The 27,327-nt window shown below is 45.0% G+C and overlaps 1 protein-coding gene across 1 annotated transcript in view; it reads left to right on the top strand.

Annotated features, from left to right (window-relative positions):
• Positions 1-2,208: 2,208 nt before the first annotated feature.
• Crot (carnitine O-octanoyltransferase) overlaps positions 2,209-27,327 on the top strand; it is a 45,273-nt gene continuing 20,154 nt past the window's right edge. The window contains exons 1-8 of the mRNA XM_059257277.1: positions 2,209-2,306; positions 2,791-2,876; positions 3,560-3,629; positions 5,085-5,220; positions 17,601-17,725; positions 19,037-19,218; positions 19,838-19,962; positions 23,312-23,420. Coding sequence (XP_059113260.1) covers positions 3,588-3,629; positions 5,085-5,220; positions 17,601-17,725; positions 19,037-19,218; positions 19,838-19,962; positions 23,312-23,420 — 719 coding nt within the window. The 5' untranslated portion in view covers positions 2,209-2,306; positions 2,791-2,876; positions 3,560-3,587. The remainder of the gene's footprint in view (positions 2,307-2,790; positions 2,877-3,559; positions 3,630-5,084; positions 5,221-17,600; positions 17,726-19,036; positions 19,219-19,837; positions 19,963-23,311; positions 23,421-27,327) is intronic.

Here is a 27,327-nt window from a genome sequence, read left to right on the forward strand (position 1 = left end):
ATCATCCCCCCCTCCCCCATCTTCCCTGCCCTCTGTCCCTCTGGGGCAAATGAATCCCCTTTGTGCTGCGGGTCCTGGGAGATACTTTTCATTTCAGTAAGTATTTCTTCAACTTGCTCCTTTTGGATAAATTTAGGGTAGAGTGCTGTATTATATTTCACTCCATTAAATTCACAAGTCTTATTAGTAAGCTAGCTATGGAGATAGGAATGAGAATTCAGTATCTTATAATTTTTGTGGTCAACTATATCCAGACTTGTTTGTAAAGGTCTTTTAAATGTGTGGCATATTGAGGAAGAACTGCACAGTGCTACAAATGAATGATTTTTATAGAAACTTAAAGAAGTTATAACCACCACTAGCAATCAATTTTAAATCTCTGTCCTGCGCTAAGAAATGCAAGCTTGTTCAAGTTTAATCTGAATGCTACATAATTTGAAATTTGACATCCAAAAATTTATTATACATTCGGAAGGAAATATTTTATAGAAACTGTTTGTCTGTGTTTTTACATAGATTGTCATTTTTTTCTCCATACTCCATGTTTCACTCCTTTGGAGTCCCCCAGTTTTCTCTCTTTCTGAGAAGTCATAGTCTTTGAGGAAACACTTTGTTTCTAATGAGACCAGGAAGAAGAGGGAGGCGAAGTAGTGACGTAGCTCAGTGGTAGAGACCTGTATAAAGACCTGGGTTAATCCTCATAACGATAGAAGCAAAAACAGAGAAGGTGAGTGATCCTAAATTCTTGGCCACCAGCAAACATTCAATATATATAAATTTTTAAAGCGGTGCCGATTTTTTTTTTTTTTTTGGTTTTTCGAGACAGGGTTTCTCTGTGTAGCTTTGCGCCTTTCCTGGAACTCGCTTTGGAGACCAGGCTGGCCTCGAACTCACAGAGATCCGCCTGCCTCTGCCTCCCGAGTGCTGGGATTAAAGGCGTGCGCCACCACGGCCCGGCTCGATTTTTTTTTAAACTAAAAAGTACAATGAAGGTTTCTGAGAAGCTCTATTAGTTTAAGAATTCTATTTTGTAAGCAAAATTTAACATTACCCGGAATGTAACACTTACAACCATGAGGGGGAATGATTTATCACACAGTCACTTTGACAAGCTTAGAGGTGGTTCAGCTTGATTACATAATACCTCCAGCAAGCTGTACAGGCATGAATCGCATTAGTAATTCTGTAGAAAACTTATGACGATTCACACCAAATCCTTCAATGACACGTAGCCTCAGTTCAGGGCAGACTTTACTACCAAAAGGAATTCAGAAAGACAGATTGCGGCTTGTAATGTATTAACTGAAACGAATTTTTAAAACCGTGTTGGATAACCAGACCACAGCGTGTAAAATAGTTTTTCCTTCCACGAAAATCAGTGGAAGAAATAAACTGTGTATATATGATTAAAATTGAGACAATTTATTTCAGGAGGTAAATAAAAAATGCATTGACCTATGAAACTAAATAAACCTCATAGTCTTCCTTTAGAACTCCTAGATACACTCTGAATTAAAAATGCTACTTCTTGGACCAATAAAAAACTCCAGACCAGTCCCAAGACTGAAGCTTGAACATTCCTGGAGACTCCAAGGGCTTGCAACAGAGGGCTGGCTGGGAGACGGCCAAATCTCAAGTCTTGTAGAAGGCGAGGAGACCAAACCGGATCTGTGCTACTGCTTTTCTCCTGCCAGTAGACAGGGTAAACAATAATATGCCTCTGTAAATTCTTGCTTGGACCATGCAAAAGAGGCTGGCACTCACTAGGGGGCAGGGCGACTGGGCGTGAGAAGAGAAAGGAACACAGCGCCAAGCGGAGAAGAGGTCGGGTGAAAACCAGGCTGAGCCGCGGGCTTCCTTACCCATCCTCAGGGTTGTGCCCGTGCGTGGGCGGAGCCGCCTACATCAGGGGACCACGGCCAACCTCCCGGGGCATCCGGCAGGAAGCTGCTTCAGCCGGGACTGCGAAGCCGCTAATCGGATTTTCTGCTCGCGTTCCCGGGGTCCGCAGCCAGGGTGCAACCCGAGCTTGGAAAACCGGCGGGGGCGGCACCAGGTCGGCAGCAGCCAGCCTGGTCTGCCCACCCTTTCCAGCGCGGGGTGGGACCCTCGCGGCTCCCCGCCCAATCCCGTTCCCCGACGCGCGCAGGGCGGGACCCTCGCGGCTTTCCGTCCAATCCCGTTCCCCGACGCGCGCAGGGCGGGACCCTCGCGGCTTTCCGTCCGAGTCGGGCTCCCGGGCAGCGCAGGGCTGGCAGGCCGGCCGGGCTAGCGGGTGATCGCGGAGGGCTAGGCGGGGTGCGGAGGTGAGCGTTCCCGTGCAGACGGCGCGCTCTCCTTCCCTTCCCAAGGGGCGAGGGGTACTGGATTGCGCGGAGCCGAGCAGAGTCCAGTCGGGTCAGGCGCGGGTGTGGCGTCCGCAGGCGTCTCGCCCTTCGGGTCTTGGGTATCCCCGAGTTGTGCCGCCCAGCTAGCATGTCGGGGTGCTCGCTCGGTTGGTTGGTTCTGCTCGTTTCGTGGTGTTTCCCCCACTCGTCCTCATCCACTGTGCGGAGTTGTCCTTGGGTTGGTGGGAGGAGTTTCTGAACTTTGCTTTCTGCTTCTGCTTCAGCCTAGCTTAGCTGCGGGCACCGGAAGGTTCCCTGTGCTCCTGAGGTCCACCTAATAGGTTGCCTGGAACATAGCTAGCTCTACAGTGATCCAAACTTGCTGTCTAGCAGATGACCATTCTTTCCTTCTCCAGCCTCTTTCCCCTTCCTGATCGTTAGTTGAGCGCATTTCTTCTTGCAGTCACCAGCCTTGTTCAGGTTCCCGTGGTTTCAAATCAGAATTGTTCAAACTCGTGGCAGCCCTGAACACTTCATCTTGGTTTACTGGTATGTGACACTCTTATTTGTTTACTTACTCTTCCTGGGTCTCTTTCCTGCTTCTCTGAGTTCACATCACTTTGCTTTCAGGAAATCCACGCTAGTTATTGTAATCGTTTTCTTAATGTTACTGGAATCGTTTAACTTAATCTACGTGGTTGAAAACTTAAGACAACTCTTGAAGAATCTATGGATTACCTGCTGCGGGAATTAAGCACCATGGCAACATAAAATTAGTATTCTTCTGGGCTTTGTGGCGTCTATTAAGTGACAAGGAAGTGTGAAGAGAAGGGCTTGCCGTGGCATATTAGTTTCCTGTTGCTGTCACAACAGATGATCACAAGCTTAGCAGGTAAATGAACACAGCTTCTGTAGATCAGAAGTCTGAGTGAGTTTAGCTGTTGACCCTGCACGGAATTCCAAAAGGAGAGAGATCAGGGTTTCTGTTATGAGTCATTTTCTGAGTTTTTTTTTTTTTTAGGGGGGGGGGAGAATCCTTCTTCAGGTTCATTATGTTGGCAGAACTTAATTCCTGCTCACTTGCAGTAGGATTGAGGTTCCCATTCCTGGCAGCACTGTTTGTCTCTGAGTTCTTGAGGTCGTGGATATAGACATAGAGGTGGCAACCTCTCTACCCCAAGGATTCAAATGATTTGGCTAGGTCCTGCCTATTTAAGTTCATTTTTTTGTAGATTAAACCCAGTTGCAACCACAGGAGTAATGATCATCTATCATAAAGACAAGTTCTGGAGACTAAAAAGGGTATGTAGGAGTCGAGGTCATCATTAACAGTTACACCGTAATATAGTTGTTTCAGGATGGACTGTTTTTATGGCATGCTTTTAGGGCATTAAAAAAAATCTGATGACTGTATGGTTATACATTGAAAGATGAAGAGATTCTATTAGTTCCTTGCCTAGAGTTGGGTGGGTGGTGGTGGCACACACCTTTAATCCCAGCACCAGGGAGTCAGAGGCAGGCAGGTCCGTGTGAATTCTGGCAAGCCTGGTCTACATTGCTAGTTCCAGGACAACAGGGGTACATAGTGAGATTCTGTCTCAAATATAAAAAGGATACATTTTGAGATCCAGTGAGATTGATCATTAGATATGGCACCTGCAGCCAAGCCAGATAACCCAAGTGTGATCCCCAGGACCCACAAGGTGGACAAGAACAAACTCCTGTAAGTTGCCCTCTTACATGTGTGCTGTGGCAGCCCACTACCACCAAATACACAGTCCCATTTTTTTTCCAGTCAATTGCCTAGGAGCAGATGGTTAGAAAGCGGCTGAGTCTGTATTTAGGACCAAGAGCCACATTTCTATTAAGTACGAAGCTGTTTATCAATATTCAAATGGCATGTAAGTGAAACCATTAAAAAAAAGAGGCTGAACTTTGAGGTCCTAAGGTATTAGCCAAAGTAATCTGCCATGCCTTTGTTTCTGATATTGTTAACTTTTATAACACATGAGTAGAATATTTTATTTAACTTTGCTGTTTTAAAATAGGATATGAAAGGACAGGAAGTTTTCATTCAGCATTAATTTCTTGTTTTCTTAGTTACTGTTTTTATATGACATTTATAAACAACTTTTTCAGAAATCTTAATTTTTATTTAATGCCAATGTACCCTAGTCATATATGGGGTTAGTTTGATTTTGATGAGATTTATCACAAATGTAGAAAATATTTAAGATTGGGTTATGATACTCAAAGCCAATCTGATTAGGTCCCATGCCATCTGCATAGTTTTAAATTACATCAGCTTGTCACATGAATTCTTACAGTCTAAAATATTCCATGACCCATTCTTCCACACCTCTGCATTGCTTTTCAGAGTTTCTCAGACCATAATCTTTTTCTACACATCCAATCCTATCCACCCAGCAAGACACTCTGAGGTTCCCTAATGCCCTGTAATATTGCCTTGTAGAAGGGGAGGGTATAATCTAATGGATCTGCATTTGGATACCCAGGATGACCTCTCAAACGGATGACTAACTCTGAGATTTCTGTTTTCTTATGTAAAGCAGTGTGGTTAGGGAGTAGGTTTGTAGCACACTGCACTGTCTGTTGTATGATGATGACTGCTGGTCTCGCTGATGATGCTTTGATTCCTAGTATGTTAAATTTACACTGTTAAAAGTTGATTTTCTTTGTCCAACAAGTTTACAAATACGAGATTGGAATTGTGACTGATGTTGCTCTTTTTTTCAGTTTTTCTACTTTGACTATATCATGGAAAATCAATTGGCAAAATCAATTGAAGAACGGACATTTCAGTATCAGGATTCTCTTCCACCATTGCCTGTCCCTTCACTTGAAGAATCGTTAAAAAAATACCTTGAATCAGGTGTGTTCATCATCTTCTAGTGTAGATTAATATTGTTAGTGACAGAGAAACGATGTCAATGTGTGTCTAATTGTAGATGCTTCCAGGCTCTTCCTTACAATATGCAAAGCTTTTTAAAAGTTATTTTTTCCATGGTTTGAAAAGTCTGATAGTATTAATTGCCTGCATTGTAAATGTCTCCGTCTGCTTGTACAAGTCCCACTTAGGGCAATGATTTTGAAATCTTTCTCTGTGTCTTTCGCTATCACCATATTTGACCTAATATTTCTTGGATCTTATAGTTGCAGATATTGTAAATTAATTCCTTAAAATAGTTCTGCAGTTTTCTCTCTAACACCTGTCCGATTATATGTACGGTCCCTCATGTCCACATTTCCCCTCAAATTCTCATTATCCATATATATATATACATATATGTATGTATGTATATATAATCACCACTTTAAGTCAGCAGCCACCAGATTTTAATAACTCTTTACCTTCATTCACCTGGCCACTCAGGGTTGAGAGCAATGGTCCTCAGCTTCGTAATGCTGCCACCGTATCTCGTGTTGTAGTGACCCCCAACCATACAATTATTTTCATTGCTACTCTGTAACTATAATTTTGCTACTGTTGTGAATCCTAATGCGAATATCTGTGTTTTCCAATGGTATTAGGCGACCTCTGTGGAAAGGTCATTTGGCTCCCACGGGAGTCGTAACCCACAGGTTGAGAACCTCTGGTTTAGTTGTTTATAAATGAGCCAGTCATTTTAGTTTGGTACCTATTTGTCACATTTCCACCTTCTTTTTCATCGCTTAATTTTCCCCTTTGTATTCATAATTTATTCCTAAACTGCAATGAGTGAACATTCTTGTATACAGTTAGACACAAAATATTGAGTCAGTTTTCTTTCCTCTTAAAAATGTGCATTGTGGAGCTCTTTTTCCCCTCCTCCCTCCCTTTTCTCCTCTTCCTCTCCTCCCCCCTCTCCTTCCCACTTCTCTTCCCCTCCTTCCCCTCCTCTTTCCCGCCTTCTCCTACTCCCCTCCTTTCCCTTTTTTCCCTTCTTTTCCCCCTCTCCTTCCTCTCTCTGCTGCCCCCTTCCTCCCCTCTCTCCTCCCCCCTCCTCCCCTCTCTCCTCCCCCCTCCTCCCCTCTCCCCTCCCCCTCTCTCCTCCCCCTCCTCCCCTCTCTCCTCCCCCTCCTCCCCTCTCTCCTCCCCCCTCCTCTTCCTCTCTCCTCCCCCCTCCTCCACTCTCCCCTCCCCCTCTCTCCTCCCCCCTCTTCCCCTCTCTCCTCCCCCCTCCTCCCCTCTCTCCTCCCCCTCTTCTTCCTCTCTCCTCCCCCCTCCTCCCCTCTCTCCTCCCCCTCTCTCCTCCCCCTCTCTCCTCCCCCTCTCTCCTCCCCCCTCCTCCCCTCTCTCCTCCCCCCTCCTCTTTCTCTCTCCTCCCCCCTCCTCCACTCTCCCCTCCCCCTCTCTCCTCCCCCTCCTCCCCTCTCTCCTCCCCCTTCCTCCCCTCTCTCCTCCCCCCTCCTCCCCCTCTCTCCTCCCCCCTCCTCCCCTCTCTCCTCCCCTTCTCTCAATGAGGATGGACTTGCTTACACTTGCTGCACAGCTGTCCTGCGGGACCTTTCGTTTGACGGCGTCTCGGCAGCTCTTCTCACTTCTCCCCTGTGTTCTCTCTCTCGTCTGCTTTCTTATGTCGCTCACCCTTGTAACTACCTGCAGACAAATATTTGAGAGGGCAAAACGAGAGCTAAATGTTTTACTTGATTGATTAGCTGAGTGTAGAACTCGGAATTGGGTGTGCTTTAAGAATTCTGGAGGCCTTGTTTGTTTCTTATGGGAAATACGGTGCCATTCTGACTTTGAAATATGGTGTCATTCTGATTTTGGGACCCCTCCTGCTAAAAATCATAGTACCTCCCATTGCATCTTCTTACCTAATTCGTGTATACTTTTTTAGATTAAATTTATTAATTTATTTAACTAACTCACCGATTTCAATTAGTGCTGCCTGTATGAGTATCAGTCATCCACCCAGTGGGGCATGGAAAGCCAACTAGACGCTACACCCCTGAAAAAAGTAACTTTCCATCAGCAGCCATCAGCTCCTCAGCTAGGAGTGAAGCCTTGGGAGTCCTTCCCCACTCCATGCTAGAGTTAACTCTCGATCTTGTGGAGGTGCTGAGTTCATGAGTGCATCAACGATAGTTGGTAGTTGTTTCCTGAATCTCGGTGAGGGGGTTGATAGAGATGGCCTGTCACTTATTCTTACCCTTTAAACAGTCATGAGTCTCTGCGTTAACTATTACCCATTGCAGTAAGAAGCTCCTCTGACCAAGGTTGAGAGCAGCACAAATCTACGAATATAGTTAGAAGGCATTTTGACAACATGATCGTTTAGGAAAACATCAGTAGGTTATCTTTGCTAGAGCTTATGATTTCTCTATTGATGGGTTTTGATTATATTTACGGGATGAGGCATGGATTTTCTCCTGAGGAACAGGTCTCAAATCCAGTAAAAAGAGCGGTTACCCCAGTAAATGGTCAGGCCTCTATTGCAGCAGTGGTTACAATGTTGCCTTACAGGTTGGTAGTGTAGCATGCAGAGTCCAGCACTGGATACAGTATTCATGTCTTTTATGTTCCACCAGACTACACAGCACCTTCCAGCAGGCAGCAAGCTGGCCAGCAGTAAGAGAGTTTCCTGGTCAGTTCATTGATTTCCCTGTGCCCTGCAGCCAGAGTGTGTGATGTCCTTAGCAGTAAGGTCTTATCATCTAGTCCAGTGGCTCTGAACCTTCCTAGTGACGCACCTCTGTAATACAGTTCTTCATCCAAATGTTATTTCATGGCTACAAATAACTAATTTTTCTCCTGTTATGAATCATAATGTAAATATCTGATATGCAGAGTATCTGCTATGTGACCCCCATGAAAGGGTTGTTTGACCCCAAAGGGGTTGCAACCCACAGGTTGAGAACCACTGATCTAGTCATTGTGGGCAACAAAGAACAATGGCAACAGCTTGTATTGTTGGGGTGCTCATAGGAATGGAACCCATCCCTGGCACTGAGGTTTTCATAACCAAGGCTCAGGAATTCAAGGTACATGATCCCTTCAAAAGCAGAGGGAAAAATGAAGGGAGCAGCATTGTTCACTAACGTAGGAACCTTTGTTCAACCCCCCCCCCCCTGATGTATTTTTGATTAGGTTACAAATTAGTGAGGTTTCGTAGTCCTTAGTTGTGGCTAGCCCACTCCTCTACCCCTCCTTCTCCCACCGCATCCCTATCCCCACTTAAACCTTTAGCTTCTAGTACCCACCCCTTCCACATTCTTTCATACTGTGTATATTCTATCCCCTCATACTTTATTTGTTACTTAGAGTGCAAAACCATAGGTTCCTACATGGTTTCCTCATGCATTCTCCATTTTGGCTGCCCCTTCTCCTGGCCCTTTATCTTTGTGCCCCTCACTCCATTTGAGTGACCCAGACAGGTCCCCCTTTCTGTTTTTTTTTCTTTTAAAATTCCCTTTTTAGCACTTTATAACCCCAATTTACATTCCACACCAATTCACTCAGATCAACCAGATTCTTTCTTACCCTGTAAAGATCATGATTTATCATTGGGCTCAGCAAAGCAGCAAAACCCTGCAACAGTCCCAAGGTCCATGCTTCTTTTTTTTTTTTTTTCCCTCTCCATTTTTCTTTATTAAGAAATTTTCTACTCACTCTATATACCACCCACAGATCCCACTTCCTCCCTCTTCCCACCCCCCCAGCCCTCTCTCCCAAGCCACCCCACATCCCCACATCTTCCAAATCAAGGTCTCCCATGGGGAGTCAGCGGAGCCTGGCACACTGAGCCTAGGCAGGTCCAAGCCCCTTCCCACTGCACCAAGGCTATGCAAGGCAGCGGATTCCCAAAAGCCTGCTCATGCACCAGGGACTGATCCTGATCCCCCTGCTGGGTCCCCCCCAAACAGTTTGAGCCAAACAGCTGTCTTCCATATCCAGAGGACCTAGTACAGTCCCATGGGGGCTCCACAGCCACCAGTCCACAGTTCATGGACTTCCACTAGTGTGGCCGGTCATCTCTGCATATCCTCCCATCATGATCTCCACGTCTCTCGCCTGCAGAATCCCTCCTCTCTCTCACTGATTGGATTCCCGGAGCTCAGCCTGGTGGCCTGGCTGTGGATCTCTGCATCTGCCTCCATCAGTCACTGGACAAAGGCTCTATGATGACAGTTAGGGTATTCACTAGACCTGTCACCAGATTAGACCAATCCAGGTACCCACTGGACCACTGCCAGCAGAAACATACAACACTACCATCAAAAAATAACAGGAATTAACAATAACTGGTCATTAATATCCACTAATATCATGGTCTCAATTTACCTATAAAAAGACACAGGCTAACAGAATGAATATAAAAACAAGATCCATCCATTTGCTGCATACAAGAAACACACCTCAACTTCAAAGACAGACACTACTGTAGATGTAACCAACCGTCTTATTAAATAAGAAACACAGAACCAATGCAAAGAAGAAAGCCAAGAGGTCAGAGCTAAGAGCTAAAACCTTACCCTTCCTCCTGCGGTGGTCCTACCTCTCTGAAAAAGAGCTACTTCCTGTGTTAAAGTCTTTATAAAGACTTTCGGTTCTGCCTTCTCATTGGCTGTAAACCCAACCACATGACAGCCTCATCACTGCCTGTTTGTATAGACCTCCAGGTCTTCTATGGTTGGTATTGAGATTAAAGGCGTGTGTATCCAATGCTGGCTGTATCCCTGAACACACAGAGATCTACCTAGCTCTGCCTACCAAGTGCTGGGATTAAAGGCATGCGCCACCATCGCCTGGCTTTCCTATGGGTTGCTAATAGCTCTGACCCCCGGGCAACTTTATTTATTAACATACAAATAACATTTTAGTACAAATAAAATATCACCATACACTACCTCTGAATAAAAGCCTGGGAAAAGACTTTCCAATCAAATTGATTTAAGAAGCAAGCTGGTATAGCTATCCTAATATCTAATAAAATAGACTTCAAACTAAAATCAATTGAAAGAGATCAGGAAGGACATTACATATTCATCACAGGGAAAATCCAACAAGATGAAGTCTCAATTCTGAATATTTATGCCCCAAATACAAGGGCACCTACATTCGTAAAAGAAACATTACTAAAGCTTACATTGCACATCAAACCCCACACACTAGTAGTGGGAGACTTCAACACCCCACTCTCACCAGTGGACAGGTCTGCCAGACAGAAACTTAACAGAGAAATAAGGGAACTAACAGATGTTATGACTCAAATGGACTTAGTAGATATCTACAGAACATTCTACCCTAACACAAAAGAATATACCTTTTTTTCAGCACCCCTAGATGAGGATATCATGGTCCATGCTTCTTAACTGCCTTTTTACTGTAGTCCTATGTGTCTCAGAGAGCTGGGTGTCACACACTACCTCTCTCATGCCCAGTCCCCCTGCTATCATTTCCACCTCATTTTCTCCCTCACACATTGTTCATTCAGTATATTGGCGAGTTCCAAGATTTTGGATGTCAGGAGAGGATACTTAGAATAGCCAGATCTAATTTGTACTTTGCCTTGTGCCCCTCCTGCCATTAGAAATAGAGTGAGCTGTTAGGTCTCAAACCTGGAGCACATGGCTGAGGTTCCTATTTAACATATCGGAGTGGGTACTGGTTGTCAGGCTCTCCCTGCATCCCTCAGTCTCTACCTGTTACAGGGCTCTCCTTGCTGGCATAACCCACCGCCTACCCTAAACCTCTCCAGCTCTTGAGCTGGGTGTCCTTCCCCCATCTGCCCTTACCTCTGTAATCCAGCCATTTTGCTGTGCTGGTTCTTTTTTGGCCCCTTTCTTCTACTCTTTACCTTCCTGGCCTCTTGCTGTGTCTCTCCCCTGTTCCCTCCCCCCTCTCCTCACATGGCCTGGCTCAGTCTGGTCACGTCCACTCTGGACTCTCCCAGATGTCTCTGCCTCTGGCTATGCTCTCCCTCATATCTGCAATAAACTTTCTTCTCCACCATACCTAGGAACACTCATGCCCTTCCTTTTTAAATTTTTTTTTTCATTCATCTGGTGCCAAAACCCAGGACCAGTCATGTCCTTTACTTTCTTATTTCCTTTTTTCGTTTATGAGCAGTACCTCCATCTCGTTCCCAGGTTCGTCTGGTTTACTTGCTAACCAGAGACTGTCGTGGAGGATGCCACCACATACTGTTTTCTCATTGTTGTTCTTCCCTTGTGGGCGAAGTTCTTTCCTGGGAGACGGGTAGCCTCGGTTGCAGGTGTTACCAGAGCAGGGATAATTCGGTTTCTACCACAACAAGGAGACACACCGTCCCATGCAAGGGGAGGTGTCTGTGTCAGGACTGTCCTGAAGCTCCTCTGCTCTCAGTGTTGGTCCTGTTTCCTCGCCATTCCAGCTGTGTCCTAAGTCACCTGTACCCCTGTGTGTCTGTCTCTGTTTGAGCACCAATGTGTTAGCTTTCCAAGGAGACATGAGCAATTGTTCATTAGCTTCAGACAAGGCACCGGCAACAGACCAAAGAAATAATTCCATCTGAGTCCAGTTTGGTAAGCCAAGGAGTTTATTAGTTTATTATTACAGGAGTATGGGTGACTTTTAAAACAGTTGTATCATTGAAAACTCCCGCCTCCTCCTGAAAGCGGATAGCTGGAGTCACTGCCTTCAGTAAACCTTCCACTTTCTGTAACTCCAGCATTTCCTTCTGAGTTCATGTGTAGGTGGGACATGAAAGGGAGAGGCTAGAATTTCACACGAGAGCCCAACCTAAACCAACCTCTCTATGAAGGAGGGCCACAGACCAAATCTTGTGAAGGTCATATAAATGTAGACACAGCTCTCTGATGAAAGTGGTGTAGCCATGTTAATGTTATACGCTGAGACCGGGCCTCCACAACACCTGCCAATCCTTGGGCATTCACATTTAAGATTAAGATTCTGAAAATCTCGCTGGGAACTCTGTGTGCTTGGGTTGGACTTGGTGACTAGTGGATCTTACTGTTGAGTGCAGGGAAGAGACCTAGTAATTTCATTAGCACACACCTTAAATCCGGCACTCTTTTCTTGAACTCATCAGTTAGAGATGGGGAGAAAGCTGAGCATGTAATTTAACTTTTTTAAAATTTAAACTAAATGCAAGCTGTTACCTAGAAACAAAAATATATACATATTAGCTGGGTACTATGTGATTTCAATATATGTATATCATGTAATGTTTAAAATAGGTCAAATATCTGTCTCTTCAAACAATATTTCATTATGTTGAAAACATTCAAGATCTTGCTTTCCAAGACACTCAGTGTGTAATTGTCCATAGCAGCATTCCAGAGCTTCTTGTTTCTATCTCCTTTAGTACCTACTGATCAACCTTCCACACCCTGCTCCCCTCCCTCCCCTTTGAGATTTCCATGTGTCAGTGTTACCAGATGATGTACCAGATAGTGTTGGCTTCTGTTCTAGGCTTTCTTCACTTACTTAGTGTTTCCAGTTTTACCTGTATTATAATGTCAGTGTTCCATTCTTTTTTTAGTGGCTGAATGATAGCTTTTCAGTGTCTATGTAGTACAGTTCTTTCTCTATTTATCAGTTGACAGATACTTAAGTTATTTCCATTTCCTGCATTTTGTGAATAATACTTCAATATAAGATGTGTATTTTCAGTATAGTACCACTTTTTTTTTTTTTTTTTTAGTTTTTTGAGACAGGGTTTCTCTGTGTAGCTTTGCGCCTTTCCTGGAACTCACTTGGTAGCCCAGGCTGGCCTCGAACTCACAGAGATCCGCCTGGCTCTGCCTCCCAAGTGCTGATAGTACCACTTTTTTTTAGTGTGGGCCAGAATCTTTTTTCCTAGCCTTAAGAAAAAGTTTTGTGGATGGGGTGGTTGACTCTCTGTGTGGATGGGTGGTTGTCTCTCTGTGGATGGGTGGTTGTCTCTGTGTGGATGGGTGGTTGTCTCTGTGTGGATGGGTGGTTGTCTCTGTGTGGATGGGGTGGTTGTCTCTCTGTGTGGATGGGTGGTTGTCTCTGTGTGGATGGGTGGTTGTCTCTCTCTGTGTGGGTGGGTGGTTGTCTCTCTCTGTGTGGATGGGTGGTTGTCTCTCTGTGTGGATGGGTGGTTGTCTCTGTGTGGATGGGTGGTTGTCTCTGTGTGGATGGGTGATTGTCTCTGTGTGGATGGGTGGTTGTCTCTGTGTGGATGGGTGGTTGTCTCTGTGTGGATGGGTGGTTGTCTCTCTGTGTGGGTGGGTGGTTGTCTCTGTGTGGATGGGTGGTTGTCTCTCTGTGTGGATGGGTGGTTGTCTCTGTGCGGATGGGTGGTTGTCTCTGTGTGGATGGGTGGTTGTCTCTGTGTGGGTGGGTGATTGTCTCTGTGCGGATGGGTGATTGTCTCTGTGTGGATGGGTGGTTGTCTCTGTGTGGGTGGGTGGTTGTCTCTCTGTGTGGATGGGGTGGTTGTCTCTGTGTGGATGGGTGGTTGTCTCTGTGTGGATGGGGTGGTTGTCTCTCTCTGTGTGGAAGGGGTGGTTGTCTCTCTCTGTGTGGATGGGTGGTTGTCTCTCTGTGTGGATGGGTGGTTGTCTCTCTGTGTGGATGGGTGGTTGTCTCTCTGTGTGGATGGGGTGGTTGTCTCTCTGTGTGGATGGGTGGTTGTCTCTCTGTGTGGATGGGGTGGTTGTCTCTCTGTGTGGATGGGTGGTTGTCTCTGTGTGGATGGGGTGGTTGTCTCTCTGTGTGGATGGGTGATTGTCTCTGTGTGGATGGGGTGGTTGTCTCTGTGTGGATGGGTGGTTGTCTCTCTGTGTGGATGGGTGGTTGTCTCTGTGTGGATGGGGTGGTTGTCTCTCTCTGTGTGGATGGGTGGTTGTCTCTGTGCGGATGGGTGGTTGTCTCTGTGTGGATGGGTGGTTGTCTCTGTGTGGATGGGTGGTTGTCTCTGTGTGGATGGGTGGTTGTCTCTGTGTGGATGGGTGGTTGTCTCTGTGTGGATGGGGTGGTTGTCTCTGTGTGGATGGGTGATTGTCTCTGTGTGGATGGGTGGTTGTCTCTCTGTGTGGATGGGTGGTTGTCTCTGTGTGGATGGGTGGTTGTCTCTGTGTGGATGGGTGGTTGTCTCTGTGTGGATGGGTGGTTGTCTCTGTGTGGATGGGTGGTTGTCTCTCTGTGTGGATGGGGTGGTTGTCTCTCTCTGTGTGGATGGGTGGTTGTCTCTCTGTGTGGATGGGTGGTTGTCTCTGTGTGTGGATGGGTGATTGTCTCTGTGTGGATGGGTGGTTGTCTCTCTGTGTGGATGGGGTGGTTGTCTCTCTCTGTGTGGATGGGTGGTTGTCTCTGTGTGTGGATGGGTGATTGTCTCTGTGTGGATGGGGTGGTTGTCTCTGTGTGGATGGGTGGTTGTCTCTCTCTGTGTGGATGGGTGGTTGTCTCTCTGTGTGGATGGGTGATTGTCTCTGTGTGTGGATGGGGTGGTTGTCTCTGTGTGGATGGGTGGTTGTCTCTCTGTGTGGGTGGGTGGTTGTCTCTCTGTGTGGGTGGGTGGTTGTCTCTCTGTGTGGATGGGTGGTTGTCTCTGTGTGGATGGGGTGGTTGTCTCTCTGTGTGGATGGGGTGGTTGTCTCTCTCTGTGTGGATGGGTGGTTGTCTCTCTCTGTGTGGATGGGTGGTTTTGTCTCTGTGTGGATGGGTGGTTGTCTCTGTGTGGATGGGTGGTTGTCTCTGTGTGGATGGGTGGTTGTCTCTGTGTGGATGGGGTGGTTGTCTCTCTCTGTGTGGATGGGTGGTTGTCTCTGTGTGGATGGGTGGTTGTCTCTGTGTGGATGGGTGGTTGTCTCTGTGTGGATGGGTGATTGTCTCTGTGTGGATGGGTGGTTGTCTCTGTGTGGATGGGGTGGTTGTCTCTCTCTGTGTGGATGGGTGATTGTCTCTGTGTGGATGGGTGATTGTCTCTGTGTGGATGGGTGGTTGTCTCTGTGTGGATGGGTGATTGTCTCTGTGTGGATGGGTGGTTGTCTCTGTGTGGATGGGTGGTTGTCTCTGTGTGGATGGGTGATTGTCTCTGTGTGGATGGGTGGTTGTCTCTGTGTGGATGGGTGGTTTTGTCTCTGTGTGGATGGGGTGGTTGTCTCTCTTGGTTTTGGTGAATACCTTGCAGCAATCTCCTTTCATCCTTCATTTTCCCTTTGTTATTGAACATACTTTATGCCTTGAATTCTTGAACCTTGGGTTCTGCTATCAGAATTGGCTTGTTTATTGACTTACACTGAACCTTTCTTGTGTTTTCTGTAATCTTTTTTTCTTCAGGACTTAGATACTTATTTTCTCTATTTTACAAAGCCAGTAATCATTTTCTCCAGTTTGTTTGTTTATTAGCTTGTTTTTTTTGAACAGGGTTTCAGTATATTGCTTAGACTGGCCTTGAATTTCTGCTGCTTCAGCCCCTCCAGTGCCTGGGACTCTACAGATTTGCCACTGTGTCTGGCTCACTGTGTTTTCTGGATTTGTGAAATGTTAGCTTAATTTGTAGTTTTCTGTCTGCCTGCCCACCCCTGGTCTGTGTCTCTCTCTCCTTGTAGATTTCACTCACTTTATTATTATTACTTTAGATTTTTAATGTATTTTATGTATCTGTCTGAACACCAGAGGACATCAGGTTCCCCTAGACAGTTGTGAGCTGCCATGGGTGATGGGAACTGAACTCAGGACCCAGGAAGAGCAGCCAGTGCTCTTAACACTGCCCCTGCACTCCTTTTAAAATCACGTTACTGTTGTTTTAGTGTGTTTCTAGATGGAGTGGGGATAAATATGTGTGGTTCCACTGGATGAACTGGAAGGAGGGGTGTGTGTGTGTGTGTGTGTGTGTGTGTGTGTGTACGCATACACCTGTGTACACACGCTTGTACGTGTATGCTGTCCCTTTTTATTTTTTATTATTGGGGTGTTGTTTTTTTTTTATGGTATGCACCTGCTTGCCTCTGGTCCATGCTTTTTGTTTGTTTGTTTTTAACATGGATTCTGGGGATCAAACCCAGGTCTTCTTGCTAAAAAGATAAATATTTTATTAGTTTAGATATCACCTCAGCCCTATTTTGTTTTGCTTTTCAAATACCTTCTCCTTTTCTTTTTTAAGTCTACCTTCATCTGGGAATGCTAACATTTAAAAATTCACAGATTATTGACTTTTTTGAGTACTCACTTATTCTCTCTGAATATAGCTTTTTTTTTTTTTTTTTTTTTTTGGTTTTTCGAGACAGGGTTTCTCTGTGTAGCTTTGCACCTTTCCTGGAACTCACTTTGTAGACCAGGCTGGCCTCGAACTCACAGAGATCCACCTGCCTCTGCCTCCCGAGTGCTGGGATTAAAGGCGTGCGCCACCACCACCTGGCGAATACAGCTATTTTAAATAGGATTTTACATTGTGCTAGGTAAATTTTAAAGAGGCAAAAAATATATTAATTTGATTTCTAATAAACTTTAATTTCCAAAACAATTGATTTTCATAGACTAGGGAAATTTGGTTTTCTTGTTTTCTTTTCTTTCTTCCTTCCTTTTTTCCCTTAGTAGGAAACTGTTTTGGCTCTTAGACACCCTAAATACATATTACATTGCCTATGGAGGAGTCATGCTTCTAATTTAAACATCAATGGAAAAGGCTTTTGTAAACGGATGGTTCTCTCCTGCCCGGCAGTTCCCAAGTAACCATTCAGAGGCTTACATTACTAATGAGTGTTTGGCTGCTGGCTCAGGTTTATTACTGGCTAGTTCTTCAACCTAAATTAACCCATTTCTATGATCTATGTTTTGCCACGTGGCTGTGGCATTACTAGTCTGCTAGCATGTTGTTCCTTGTGCAGCTGGCTAGCTGGTTGACTGGCGTCTCCCAGACTCTGCCCTTCTTCTCCTGTATCTCTGCTTGGATTTCCTGCCTGGGTCTATCCTGTCTTGCCATAGACCAAAGCAGCTTTATTTATCAGTCAGTGAGATCAACACATAATCACAGCATGCAGAAAGACATCCCACAGCAGGCTTTAATTTCTCTTACTTGTAGTTAAATCGGACTTACTTTCTACTGCATGATAGCTAGGGGGCAGCCTCGCCTCTTTAACTGTCATCTAGAATACTTTGGGGATAATTTCAGAATATTGGGACTACATTATACAATATCTCCTGTTTTATTTCTTTTTTTAAAAAATAGTATTTGCACTGCAATTTTCATGTTGCAAACTAAAACCTTACTGTATGCTAGTGATGTGTAGATTTGTATAAAAATGATTGAGGTGATATGGGAACACTTATGTCTAAATATCGCTTTTTTATAGTAAAGCCATTTGCAAATGAAGAAGAATATAAGAAAACTGAAGAAATAGTTCAAAAGTTTCAAAATGGAGTTGGTGAGAAATTGCATCAGAAATTACTTGAAAGGGCTAAAGGAAAAAGAAACTGGGTATTTATTTTATATATTTATAATTGGAAACTTGATATTTAAAGAATTTAGAAGTATATAGCTTTCTTATTTAAATTATTGCCTAAAGTGCTCGGAGTCACTGTCATTATGATCACAAAAGAATGATTCACATCATTGGAGAGCATTTGTTTATAAGTGAGCCTTTGTCTTACCTGAGATTGGGTTAAAATGCAGGTTTCCTGGAATGTGTAATCTTTGACTCAGTAAGTCCATCATGAGGCCCAGAAATCCTTATTTTAATTCACACTCTGTGTGGTATATGCTTTGGCCAATATTGGTCATGGGATCTAGAATTACACATGCTGGGCAAGCTCTCCACCACCAAGCCATGTCCTCACCCATTGGTGTGGTTCGGATGCCGGTGAATTTAAACAGCACTGGAGAAGTGGGAAGCAGCTGGACATATGCTGAGGTAGACAGACTGAAGGAGAAGCTGCTGTGATCCCCAGGTCCCCCTTTGCCGGCAGCATTCTTCTCTGACTTCTGAGCTTAACCACTTCTCAGTATATGAGTCAGAATTAGAAGAATTTTCAGAATTAGAAGGCATTGCCTTAGCTGAAGCTAATGATGGTAACTTACCATTTTAAAGAGAAATGTGTCTGTTTTTTTGATAAGACATTGATCCTTCTGCTGCAAAAGTAACATTTCCCGCTTCCAGATTCCTTTATTCTCGATTTTGAGTCCTGGGGAGGTTTTAACTAAAGTGGGGTAAAGGTAAAGAAATTGTTGCTCTGCTTATATTCGTTTTACTCTGGTCTGTTTCTGGGTTACCAACTACAGTTTGTAGTTTAAAAAAAAACAAAAACCTCCAGGGAAACTGATAAGATCTAGTGTCTACTTTCTTGGTAAGAAATTCAGCTACTTGCTGTGAAAGGGGGCACATAAAAAGGACTATTAGAGAAAGGTGTAAGTTAGTTTGAAGCACACTGAAGTCTTGCATTTCTAGCTAGAATTTCAGGTTTTGTTTGGTAAAGGAACATTATAAATGGCTTACTAGCTGTGATCATTAAGTGAGGTTTCAGGGAATGTCTGTTACACTCTAGGAGCCACCTAAGTACCTTGTTGATAGTGTAGTTAAACCAACTAATGTTTAGGAGCTGGTAGTTCTAAAGTGGGAGGGAACGAGAAAGGAAGGGCGGGTATTACGGTAGGGTTTTCAGTCTCTGTGATGACTTCAGATGTTGTTTTTAACACGGAATAAAAAAGGAACAAATGTAGCATGCTTTCTTTACTTGCTAGCAATTACATACTCAAATATTTTGAAGAACCAATGTTCTTAATTTCTTTTAGCTGGAAGAATGGTGGCTCAATGTTGCCTACCTGGATGTGCGTATGCCGTCACAGCTCAATGTGAACTTTGTGGGTCCTTCTCCGCATTTTGAACACTACTGGCCTGCAAGGGAAGGCACTCAGTTAGAAAGAGGAAGTATAATTCTTTGGCACAACTTGAACTACTGGCAGCTGCTAAGAAGGTAAGAGTGCTAAGTGCCCTGGGTATGGACTGAGCCGTGAGGGTAGGGCACTCAGGGCCCTGGGCATGGGCTGAGCCGTGAGGGTAGGGCACTCAGGGCCCTGGGCATGGGCTGAGCCGTGAGGGTAGGGCACTCAGGGCCCTGGGCATGGGCTGAGCCGTGAGGGTAGGGCACTCAGGGCCCTAGGCATGGGCTGAGCCGTGAGGGTAGGGCACTCAGGGCCCTGGGCATGGGCTGAGCCGTGAAGGTAGGGCACTCAGGGCCCTGGGCATGGGCTGAGCCATGAGGGTAGGGCACTCAGGGCCCTGGGCATGGGCTGAGCCATGAGGGTAGGGCACTCAGGGCCCTGGGCATGGACTGAGCCGTGAGGGTAGGGCACTCAGGGCCCTGGGCATGGGCTGAGCCATGAAGGTACGGCACTCAGGGCCCTGGGCATGGACTGAGCCGTGAGGATAGGGCACTCAGGGCCCTGGCATGGGCTGAGCTTGGGCTTGCCCATTGTGGGAAATAAGCAAATGCTGTCAACCTAACTGAGTTATTCAGTGAAGGATGATATAGTTGTGATGGCTTTATAGTGAGTTTTAACAATGACTTTTTGATCAAAATGCTTTTTTAATAGAGAAAAATTGCCTGTACACAAATCTGGAAATACTCCTCTAGACATGAACCAATTCCGAATGTTGTTTTCTACCTGCAAGATTCCGGGAGTTGCTAGAGATTCAATTATGAATTATTTTAGGACTGGTAAGTAAAAAACATAGGACATAGGCAATTTCTTTGTTTTTTTTGGAAAAGCATTGGGACTTGGGGAGTTTTGCTATGATTTCTAATATACTATTTTAGATAATTGGGTTTTCATAAATTTATCAGAAACTTCCTGTGAAACTCTCTTTCTCCCATTACCAGCTCAGTAATATTCTTGATGACTTTAGCTTCTAGTTATGTGTTATCCTCTCATTTCCTAAATTAGAACCTTAATTTCTACTCCTCAGTAAAGCCTTTACCTTCAAACATGTCCCAGACCCTGTCAGCTCACAACTCCATCAGCCCAGATGTTGCAGTTTCCACTGTCACTTGGGTCACCTGTGGAACACCCACATAAGTCCATCAGTGATCATGTGGGTCACCTGTGGAACACCCACATAAGTCCATCAGTGATCATGTGGGTCACCTGTGGAACACCCGCATAAGTCCATCAGTGTTCATGAGGGTCACCTGTGGAACACCCACATAAGTCCATCAGTGTTCATGAGGCTGTGTTTGTGTCCACATTGTAATGTACAGTCCCCTGGCTTTACTACACAACTGTATTCTTCCCTCTCCTGAGGGCCCATAACATCTTGCTATAATTGTCAGTTTATTCTTTCTCTTAAAGACAGAATGCCTTCTTGCCTTTCTGCCTCATTCTCAGCTAGTTAACTGTTTTCTTATTTTTAACAAATACAGGAAAATCTGATCTTTAACCTGAGGTTGATCAGCAGCTGGGAGAATCCTTTAGAGATGCCGTGTCCCAGTCTTCTGCAAGGAGGTCAGGGTTGTCAGTCAGTTGCCCTGGAGATGAGGTTATGTTGAACTAATCACGGGTTCTTAGAAGAAGAACAGAGATGGCAGCACAGACAGATTGTGATCTTCCCTGGAAGGCTTTGAAGATGGAGAAGGGGACTCCTGAGCTGAGGAAGAAAATAGCCTCTGTCTCTAAGGAGGGAACAAAGCCACACCTTCATTTATCATAGAGAAACATACTTGAGATTCATCCTTCAAACCCCTGAGATCATAAAGTTGTGTTGTTTCAAGTCACTTGGTAATTTTTTCAGCCCACCCTGCTTCCTTGTAGTGCATTTTAGCACACTTGTGCATTTCACGTACCTTTTGGAAAAGTCGATGAACAAGAAGCTAGATTGTAGCTCAGTGATAAAGCACTGGTCAGCACAGGTGAGGCCCTGAGCACAACCCACAGTACCACTGAGAGAGCAAACGAGAACAAACCCTGACCAACTTTGCTGGTCCTCAGGACACTGCTGTGTGTGTTAGGTCCCCTCCTTTTGCTTCTCTGCTGTCTGTTCCTCTATTTCTCCACTGTGTCACCAGTTTCCTTGCTTTAGCAAATTGCTCCAATTTGTGTCATCTTTCATACTAAAAGAAAAAAAAATTGTTTTTTTTTCCCTACAAGTACCACATCATAGTTAAAACCATCATAAAACCCTGCAAAGCATAAAGCATGATGATGCAGGCCTGTCATCTGGTATCCTGGAGACTGAGACAGGGTTGGGAGTTCCAGGCGAGCCTGGGTTGCATAATGGAACCTTGTCTCAAAAACCACAAACCAACCAACGTGATACCTCCATTAGGTGGTTCTCACCAGAATCACTTTCATTACCTAATAACGGATCTGGCTATGTTACCTTTTTATCCACTGATCCATTCATATAGCCCCTGGAGGGACCTTCTTAAAGTACTACTCATATCATATTACCCTTCTATATAAAACCATCTATTAGCTTCCTTTCTATCATGCTTAACACTGGGAGCGCCTTCTGAGTCACAGATGGCCTCCCTCAGCCCGACCTCAGCTGAAGGTTGACTGAGCTTTCTTCACTAAGCAAACCAGTTCACTTTTGTCCTAATACCTCTGTAGTTACTGTTCCCTCTGCCTGGCTCTCTCTGCAGAATTTCCATGGCCCACTTTCTCATCTCACTCAGATCTCTGTTCACATATCCTCATAAGTTCCTGTCACACATTCTTCCAACTGTTTATTGATTAAATGGGTATGGGCTTTATTTTCTTTTTCTTTTCAAGCCATAAGTTTTGGAAAGGATGTCAGTAGATGATGGTAATAAAAGGTATCTATGGTAAACGTAAAAGGATCTGGGGATGTTTGAAGGGGTCAGAGGGAAGAAATGGCCTGGAAATATCCCGAGGAGGAAAAATACCTATCTCCTGGGCACTGAGGAAGTAGGGTGTAAGAGGAAGTTCTGAGGCTGACAAGAGGTGGTCTAGCAGTGGATCATGTAAAGCAGTGAGGAAATTCCAACCAGTTAACTTGCTCCAGTGGTACTGTGTGTCTTGTCTTTCATCTCTCTTCACTCTCCTGCCTGGGAGACAAGGAGCAGGGACATATTCTTCCCCTGACTCTCGGGCATGATGATTTTCTCCGCCGAAAACTCACACTGAGGAATTGTTGCTAGACAGTGTTGCAGTTACAGTGTCTCCCCTTCAAGTACTGAACGCTCCCAGGCCGGTCTTACAAGCCCCCTTCACCTTGCAATTAGTGGAGAGATTTGGATGGTTCAGGGTGGTGTAGCTATAGTCCATAGCAGTTGAATTATCTGATGAGAAATTAACATTGAATAATCTCACAGGGAAAGTTGTTCTCTCAAGTGGTTCTTCAGGACTCCTCAGGACCCCTATCCCCTTCCTATTCCTATATCTTAACTAAGACTTAAAAATTCCTACAGCACAACGGTGTTTCTCACAGTACACAAATACTTGAACTTGAGTTTAAGATTCACATGGACACATTTCAAGAGTATGCATTTATGTTCTAGGAACTGAAATTCTGTTACCTTGTGATTTCTTCCCTGTGGTTATAGGATCACACTTGGTCTTGGCTCGGGCATAAGCAGGCTGTAACTATAGCCTTGAAGTTTTTCTTAAATTGTGTTTTCTAGCAAATAAGTATAAATATAAAAGTTGTATATTGTACATATTAATGAACTGCCATATGATGTTAACGCATGTGTCCATTGTAAAGTCAGGTTAAACATGCCTGTCTCCTCAAACATCTGTTATTTCTTTATGGCAAACCAAAGTCCTTTCTCCCAGCATTTTGAAGTATGCAGTTCACGGTCATGTGTCTGGTTACCTTGCTGAGGAGTAGCAGAGCATAATTTACCCTTGTCTCACGCAGCTCCATGCTGATTACAGTCTCCTCATCTTCTCTCTTTATGAGAACGCTGTCCAGGCGGTACATTTTATATCATGCACACACAAACGCATATACACAAACATGCACAATAAAAAACTATGAGAGGAATTATATTCTGTTGTCTGAATGTAGCTCTACTGAGTCTATGTTTTCTGTGTCTTTTCCAGAGAGTGAAGGCCACTGTCCAACCCACATTGCTGTGCTGTGTCGAGGCAGAGCTTTTGTCTTTGACGTGCTGCATGAAGGAAGTTTGATCACCCCACCAGAGCTCCTCAGGTTTTTAAACTACCTCTAAAGGAATTATGCATCGTAATTAACTTCGTCTCTGACACTTCTGTGCACATATAAATGTACTCTGTGTCCTGACCCTGCCTTCACTGCTCCTTGCCTCCCTGTCAGCATTCCATTTTCCATACAACTCTCTTCCATGTTCACGACTTTCGTTGTCACTGAGTTTGACCAGGGCTGTCTGGGCTCAGCAATGGGTACACAGTGAAGACCACAGCTTCCCTTCTCTGAGAATCTGTCAGAAGTCAGTTGTCTTAGTTACTTCCTAGTCTGTTGCCATAAAGAGACACCATGTCTAAGGCAACCTGTAGAAGAGAGCATTGAATTGGAGGCTTGCTTACAGTTTGAGAGGGTCAGTGCGTTGTCATGTGGTGGGGAGCATGGGTGGGGCGGGGGCATGGTTCTGGAGAAGTAGCTGAGAGCGCACATCTGATCACAAGTTACAGGCTGAGAGAGAAAGACTGGGGCTGGCATGGTCTTTTGAAACCACAAAGCCTAGTGACACACCTCCTCCCACAAGGTCACACCTCCTAATTCTTCCGAAACAGTTCCACCAACTGGGTACCAAGCATTCAAATCTATGAGTCTATGAAGCCATCCTCATTTAAACCACCACAGCAGTAGTTCGGTAATAAAGGGTAGGCCCCTGAGCCCCTCACCCATTAATGGCTGCCTGTTGGCAGGCCCAGTACCAATAACCACAGCTGCTGTAAGTTCATGGCTGGAATGGGGGCTGTGTTGCAGTTAGCCGATGGTATGTTGTGCCCCTTCTCCCTGCCTTCCAGCTTTTACATTCCTTCTTCCTCCATTTTCCATGAGCCTTACAGGGAGTAGCATAAATGTCTTGTTTAGGGCTGAGCCCTCAGCCATTGCTTACTCTTAACATCCTGGCAAGCCCTGAGTCTCTGCAGTCACTGCCATTCGCTGCAGAGAAGCTTCTCTGATTAAGACTAGCATTTGTCTTTGGGTCTAGGCATAGATACTTATGAGACAGTTTGACATTTTACTAAGCAGCAGTACTAAGTGCTTCACAGGGCCTCATGTGGCCTCTAGGGCCTGTGTGTTTCCAAGCACGTGTTTTTGACTGGGTCACCAGTGCTAGGTATGGATTCAGATCCAGTATGACAGCAATTGTTAACCCCCGTGACAGTCAGACCTGTATTACACAGGTAGGCACATGGTATTGTAGTTCATAGAGTCTGTAGCTTGGTGAGACTGTTGATGCTTTTCCTCCCCAGCAGCCTTCAGAGCACCTTTCAGCACTTTTGAGAGCTAGCCAGCAGGGGTGGGGCGGGGGAAGGGGTAGGGCGGGGAGAGGGGGGGAGGTGTATTTCAGTTCCAGCTTGATTCCTCTGTTTTGCATTCAAGGTCTGTGGTGTCTTTCGCTGTAGGATCTTATCTGGTTCCGGTTGGTAACTGTCTTGGTTAGGGTTTCTGTGCTATAATAAAACAACATAAGCAAAAGCAACTCCGTGAAAAAATGGTTTATTTCAGCTTCTATGTCCTGATCACAGTCCTTCATGAAGAGAAGTCAGGGTGGGTACTCAAGGCAGGAACCTGGAGGCAGGAGCTGATGCAGAGGCCATGGAGGAGCTCTGCTTACTGGCTTGCTTCTTATGGCTTCCTCAGCCTGCTTTATTACAGAACACAGGACCACCTACTAAGGAGTAGCACCACCCACAGTGGGCTGGACCTCCCATATCTATCACTAAGAAAATGCGCCTCGGCTTATCCTACAGGTCAGTCTCCTACCGATCAGTCTGGTTGGGGCATTTTCTCAGTTACGGTTTCTTCTCAAAGGACTCTGACTTGTGTCAAGATGAACTAAAACTGTCTAACACAGCAACCCAGAGGAAGAGCAAGAGACTGTATTTTGGGGGCTGGGGCAGTTCTGGGACCTCCCTGAACAACAGCTCCCCTAGAAGTACCCCACACCTCTCACTGGGACTTCTAGTCAGTGACCTGTTGCTTCTAAAACCAGTATTATGTAGCCCGTGGGGTATCTCCCTTCAAATTCATTTTTGTGTTTTTAATTTGGTTACAAGATAATAAGATTCTTTTTTAATTTTTTTATTTTATAATTTAATTTAATTTTACATATCAGCCACGGATTCCCTTGTTCTCCCCACTCCCGCCTCCCTTCCCCCCAGCTCACCCCCATTTCCATCTCCTGCAGGGCAAAGACTCCCCTGAGGATTGAATTCAACCTGGTAGATTCAGTCCAGGCAGGTCCAGTCCCCTCCTCCCAGGCTGAGCCAAGTGTCCCTGTATAAGCCCCAGGTTCCAAACAGCCAACTCATGCACTGAGTACAGGACCCATTCCCACTGCCTGGATGCCTCCCAAACAGATCAAGCTAATCAACTGTCTCACTTATCCAGAGGGCCTGATCCAGTTGGGGGCTCCTCAGCTATTGGTTCATAGTTCATGTGTTTCCATTCATTTGGCTATTTGTCCCTGTGCTTTATCTAACCTTGGTCTTAACAATTCTCGCTCATATAAACCCTCCTCTTTCTTGCCAATTGGACTCCTGGAGCTCCACCTGGGGCCTGGCCGTGGATCTCTGCATCCGGTTCCCTCAGTCATTGGATGGGGTTTCTAGAATGCTCAATCATACCACAAGGGCTCTTACTCAGCTATGTTCATATCAGCATTGTTTGTAATAGCCAGAACCTGGAAACAACCTAGATGTTCTTCAACTGAAGAATGGATAAATAAAATGTGGTACATATACACAATGGAATACTACTCAGCAGAGAAAAACAATGACATCATGAGGTTTGCAGGCAAATGGATGGATCTAGAAAAAATCATCCTGAGTGAGGTAACCCAGACTCAGAAAGACAAACATGGTATGTACTCACTTATAGGAGGATACTAGATGTAAAACAAAGATGACTGGACTGCTACTCACAACTGCAGGGAGGCTACCTAGAAAACAGGACCCTAAGAAAGACACAGGGATCGCCCAATGACAGAGAAATGGATGAGATCTACATGAACAACATGGACGTGAGTGGGGGTAGTGAAGGGCGAGGGTCGAGGGAAAGAGAGCTTAGGGGAGCGAGAGATCCCAGCTGGATCAACAACAGAGAGGGAGAACAAGGAATAAAAGACCATGATAAATGAAGACCACATGAGAATAGGAAGAAGCAAAGTGCTAGAGAGGCCCACAGAAATCCACAAAGATACCCCCACAACAGACTGCTGGTAATGGTCGAGAGACAGCCTGAACTGACCTACTCTGGTGATGGGATGGCCAAGATAATAGGATTCTATGGCTTTTTCATACCTGCTTTTTAAAACTAGCTTTATTTTTTGAAATTAAGATACAAGTATGTCATTTTCCCTTTTCTCCCTCCAACTCTTCCCATGTGTACACACTCCCCCCTTGCTCATTTTCAAATTCATGACCTCTGTTTCTTTAATTGTACACACACACACACACACACACACACACACACACACACGAGTGTGCGCGCACACACGTGCATTTGTTTTAGTTAGCCAGTCCTCTTGTGTCCCCTGCCTCTCCTGTTTAAACCTTTGTGCCTTGTATTCCTCCCTTCTACTTTCCTACACTGTAGTGCTGGCACACGGGCCTGTCCTTGCAGCAGGAGGATCAGGGTTAAGGCATTCAAGATCATCCTGGCCTTAGCCAGCTCCTGACTCACGGGAAGTATCTGAGGAGACTGTCTCAGACTGCTGTATTGATATCCTTAGGTCTCAAGCTCTTGCTTGGGTTAAAACAAAAACAAAAATAAAGCAAGTGTTCAGAATTGCCTTTCTTTAAAAAGGCATAAGTTATAAAGTAAGAGTTTCATACTTACTGTTCTTAAAAATAGCTACTTTCAATTTTTCAATTTTACAAGTAGATATGTGTAAGTTCTAGTCAGG

The sequence above is a fragment of the Peromyscus eremicus genome, chromosome 3 (genome assembly GCF_949786415.1).
Source record: "Peromyscus eremicus chromosome 3, PerEre_H2_v1, whole genome shotgun sequence".
Classification (NCBI taxonomy): Eukaryota; Metazoa; Chordata; class Mammalia; order Rodentia; family Cricetidae; genus Peromyscus; species Peromyscus eremicus.